Genomic DNA, 4,248 nt, shown 5'->3' with positions numbered 1-4,248 from the left:
GCTGATTTTTTTTTATTTATTGTAGAGATGAGGTCTCGCTGCCCAGGTGGGTCTCGAACCTGCGGGCTCAGGCAATCCACTCATCTCAGCCTCCCAAAAGGTGCGGGATTACAGGCTGAGCCACCGAGCCCGGCTCCGATATCATATTAATAAGTATTCTCTTTGACATCAGACATGAAGGAAACTGAACCTTTCCAGTCATTGTCTCAATATCTGTACCTGACTGATAATGAATGAGGATCCACCAGCTCTGGTTACACCCTTTGGGAATCTATGTCATGTCTTCAACCTAAAATCTTCTCAGAAGACTTGTATCTTTGGGCAGTCGGTTACCCTTTTAAAAAACTATACAGGCTACACTTTATTTTTATTTTTGAGTTGGAGTCTCACTGTTGCCCGGGCTGGAGGGTAGTGGCATGCTCACGGACACCCCAGTGTCCACCTGCTGGGCTCCGGTGATCCTTCTGCTACAGCCTTCCAAGTAGCCGGAACTACAGGTATACTCTATAATGCTGGTTAATTTTTAATTTTATTGTAGAGACAAGGTCTCGTCAAGTTGCCTGGGCTGTTCTCAAACCCATGGGTTCAAGCAATCCACTTGCCTCAGCCTCCCAAAGTGCAGGATTACAGGTTGAGCCACCAGCCCAGCTGCAGGCTACATTTTAGAATTCACTTTGGGGCGAGGGGGTGGGATTGGCAGTTGAGGGAAACTGCTAGGGGAGGGAGGGGCACACCTCATCAACAAGGTTACCTGCATAATCGTTTGTATACCTAACCCTGAATTGTACTCCATATCTTTAAAATAAAAAAATTTAAGAAAAAAGAAAAAAAATAGAATTCACTTTTGCTTTTGGGAAACTTTCCAAAACTGAGTTTTTTCCACTGCTCTCACACCACAACAATCAACACAGAGACTTCTGTGACCAAATGTGGGAGTTTCTCCCCACCAACAAGCAGCGAACACCAGCTAGGTGTCCTCCAATTCAATTCCAACACTATCTGTCTGGAGATAGTGTCAGATCCCACAGGGTGAGGGTGCAGTCCCACAAGACCCCCCATACTACTCATAAGTCCGGGCCTTTGGAACTTTTAATCAATCAGCTTCAAGTTGGGGTTCCCACAATCCCCTCGATAGGTTTCATTCATTTATGGGAGAGGTTCACAGAACTCAGGGAAACACACTGACCTGCTTCTTATAAAGGATATCCCAGAGGATGCAGATGATGGGACATGCCACCCTTGGGGGAAGGGGAGAGGAGCCTCCATACCCTCCCTGGGCACCACCCTCCAGGAAACTCCACTCAACTCTCCAGAAATTATCTGAACCTAGTTTTGCATTTTAATGGATTTAAAGCCTTTTAATGACATCAGCATTCCTTACAGAGTGGAACCATTTTTGGGGAAGGTCTTAGACCCACAATCAGAAAGGCAGGGGAACATCACAGTCCTGCCTTGCAGCAAGTGAAAACAGGGCCAGAGGAGGAAGAGATTCTGTTTCTGAGGCCTGCCCCTGAGCCTGGCATACCCAATGTTGTAACAAACTGTCAAAAGGGTTGTGGGGGGTCACAGGCCAGGAACCCTTAACAAAACTTTGAAGGAGAAAACGAAATAGTTTTGCAAGTATAGTACCTATCTGCAAAATAAAATGAAACAAGCCTAGTTCAACACAATTCTCTAATCTGAAGCTGATTTAACAGTGCTTCTCAACATGTAAATGCATCTTTTTTTTTTTTTAAGTCGGAGTCTCACTCTGTTGCCCAGGCTGGAGTGCAGTGGCATGCTCACAGCCTCGACCTGCTGGGCTCAAGTGATGCTTCCACCTCAGCCTTCCAAGTAACTGAAATTACAGAATTACAGGCATGCGCCATCATGCCCAGCTTATTATTATTTTTTATTTATTGCAGAGACGAGGTCTCACTATGTTGCCAAGACTGATCTTGAACCCATGGGCTCAGGCAATCCTCTTGCCTTGGCCTCCCACAGTGCTGAGATTATAGGCTTGAGCCACCACACCTGGCATGGCTGGGCTTTTAATGTTATTTTTAAATACAGAAGATACACACAGTGTCAGCTATCAGTTTTTTTCCCTTTTGTTTCTTTTAGTTTTAAGTTTAATGTTCACCTGTGGGTTTGATAAATATTTACTTCTCTTGTGGAAGTCTTGCTTTTGTTGATGTTTTAAATTTCATTCATCCAGAATTTATTGGGAGGAGGGACATATAATGAGGTGAGGACCTAAATCAGCTGTTTTCTGTTTGTTGCCAAATAGCTAAACAGTTGTCCAACATCACGTATTCCCTTCCCTAAGGATGCCTGATGCCTTCTTCTTTATCACATAGTTTTAGTCTACTCTCTCTCATCCCATCACACACCCATTATTTTCTTTGTCATTGTTTCCTGTAGAATAACTTTGAAATAATTTAATCCGTTTCCAAAATAATCCTTTTAGCATGACAGTTGGAATTGAGTTAAACCTATATTTTAATTTGAAAGAAAATTGTGGCTGGATTTCATCTAAGAACAAAACTGAGAAGACTCATTGAAATCTAAGCGGCAAGCCTTTGGCTTAGCCCTAAAGACAGAGTACAGGTTTGTTAGAGGAGCTGAAGTGTAAACGTTTTCTTTCCTAATTGATTTTTCCACCTAGTTTGCTGTCCTCGTATCCAGCCTCAGAGTTCTCCCTTGGTTCCAGTGGCTCTGTCACCTTGCTGCCCAGTATAATCCCCAGACAACAGCATCATCTGGAGCTTATTAGAAATGCAAAATCTCCGCCGGGCTTGGTGGCTCATCCCGTAATCCCAGCACTTTGGGAGGCTGAGGCGAGTAGATTGCCTGAGCCCGTGATTTGGGGATCTTGTCTTTACAATAAATCAAAAATTAACTGGGCGTGGCAGTGCGCGCCTATAGTTCCAGTTACTTGGAAGGCTGAGGCGGAAGGATCGCTGGAGCCCAGCAGGTTGAGGCTGCGGTGGCCGGGAGTGTGCCATTGCACTCCAGTCTGGGCAACAGAGTGAGACTCCAACTCAAAAAAAAAAAAGGCAAAATTTCAGACCTCACCCCAAATCTTTTAAATCACAACTATGCACATAAAGGATCATGTTAAGATGTATTTACATCTGAAATCTGACACCTGAAAGAGATCAGCACCCAAATCGGTCCCACTTGTTACATAAGTAAGAAAACTGAAGTTGAGAAAGCCAAGACTTGATTTCATTCAGATCTTAAAAACAAAACATAATATTAGAAAAGGAATACATGTAAATCAAGATTCAATAAGTAAATGTAAAACTCATGAAGCATCAAAACTACTAACCATTCTATAAGCACTCCTTTCAAGACGTTGACCATCTTTTCCCAGTCAGAAGGTGCAGATGACCTCAAGAATTCTAATAAAGAAAAAAGTGACATAAAATTCAAGAGTATCAACTTCAATATGCTTTGGGGATTTGCCTCTGAAATGAGGGAAAACATTAAATGTCAATATTAAACAGTTAAATCTATGAAAAACAAAGCTAACATCCCCAAATCCAGACATTCTGATCTTTTAACAAAATTAAAATGGGTTTTACTTGGAGTATTAACAATGTAAAACCTTTTTTGCAAACTAATTCTACCCAAGGTCAATTAATCCTAATACAGGCAAGCGGCGGAACTCCAAAGCATTACTCCCAGGTGTAAAACACGTCCATTATCAAAGGATTTCTCCTCCTACTCAGAAAAATGATAAAAAGTGAGATCCTGGGAGGCAGGAATACCAGGGAATGGGAGCTCAGCAAGGGGCCTCAAAAACAACCCCACCGCTTCATTTTACAGATGAGGACACCGATCCAAGAGATTTAGCCGTAGTTCCTGTCCCCCTGCTCCAATTACAAGCCAGAACTCCAGGTTGCTTCACTCAATAAACCACGTCCCCCAAGGATCAAGGGTCGAAGGAAGCCCCCTAACATACACAACCCTGAGCCTTCCACTTCACAGTGCGGAGCGGGGCCGGCGGCCCTACAGGAGACCCAGGATCAAATGAGCGCGGCAGCCATCTGGCTCCGCCAGAAAGGGCCCGGAGAGCGTGTGGGACGCTGTCCTGTACCAGCCCCACCTCCTTTCTTTTTTCGGGACCCCTCCAACTTCCCGCACCCCGCTCGCCCCAGCTGCTCACACGCTCTCCACGAACCTCCGCCCACACACCCAGTGGCGCCTCAGCGCGGCCGACAGACTACGCCTGCGCCGGCGCCGCCTACGTCATCGCGCCCA

At 44.8% G+C, this 4,248-nt stretch overlaps 1 protein-coding gene across 3 annotated transcripts in view; it reads right to left on the bottom strand.

Annotated features, from left to right (window-relative positions):
• GTF2H5 (general transcription factor IIH subunit 5) overlaps positions 1 to 4,207 on the bottom strand; it is a 15,460-nt gene extending 11,253 nt beyond the window's left edge. Inside the window, exons 1-2 of one of the 3 annotated variants that reach the window (XM_021706118.1) lie at positions 4,169 to 4,207; positions 3,314 to 3,386 (exon numbers count right to left, since the gene is read on the bottom strand). In XM_021706118.1, the coding sequence (XP_021561793.1) occupies positions 3,314 to 3,348 (35 nt within the window). In that variant the 5' untranslated portion in view covers positions 3,349 to 3,386; positions 4,169 to 4,207. Of the gene's footprint in view, positions 1 to 3,313; positions 3,387 to 3,949; positions 4,014 to 4,155 lie in introns of those variants that run through there. The other 2 variants (XM_021706119.1, XM_021706120.1) reach the window with 2 other exon arrangements.
• Between the last annotated feature and the right edge of the window lie 41 nt (positions 4,208 to 4,248).

Source organism: Carlito syrichta, unplaced genomic scaffold (assembly GCF_000164805.1).
Source record: "Carlito syrichta isolate Samal-C Ts95f unplaced genomic scaffold, Tarsius_syrichta-2.0.1 Scaffold315163, whole genome shotgun sequence".
Taxonomy (NCBI): Eukaryota; Metazoa; Chordata; class Mammalia; order Primates; family Tarsiidae; genus Carlito; species Carlito syrichta.
Note: the sequence above shows the minus strand (reverse complement) of the source record. Positions and strands in the feature narration are given on the sequence as shown.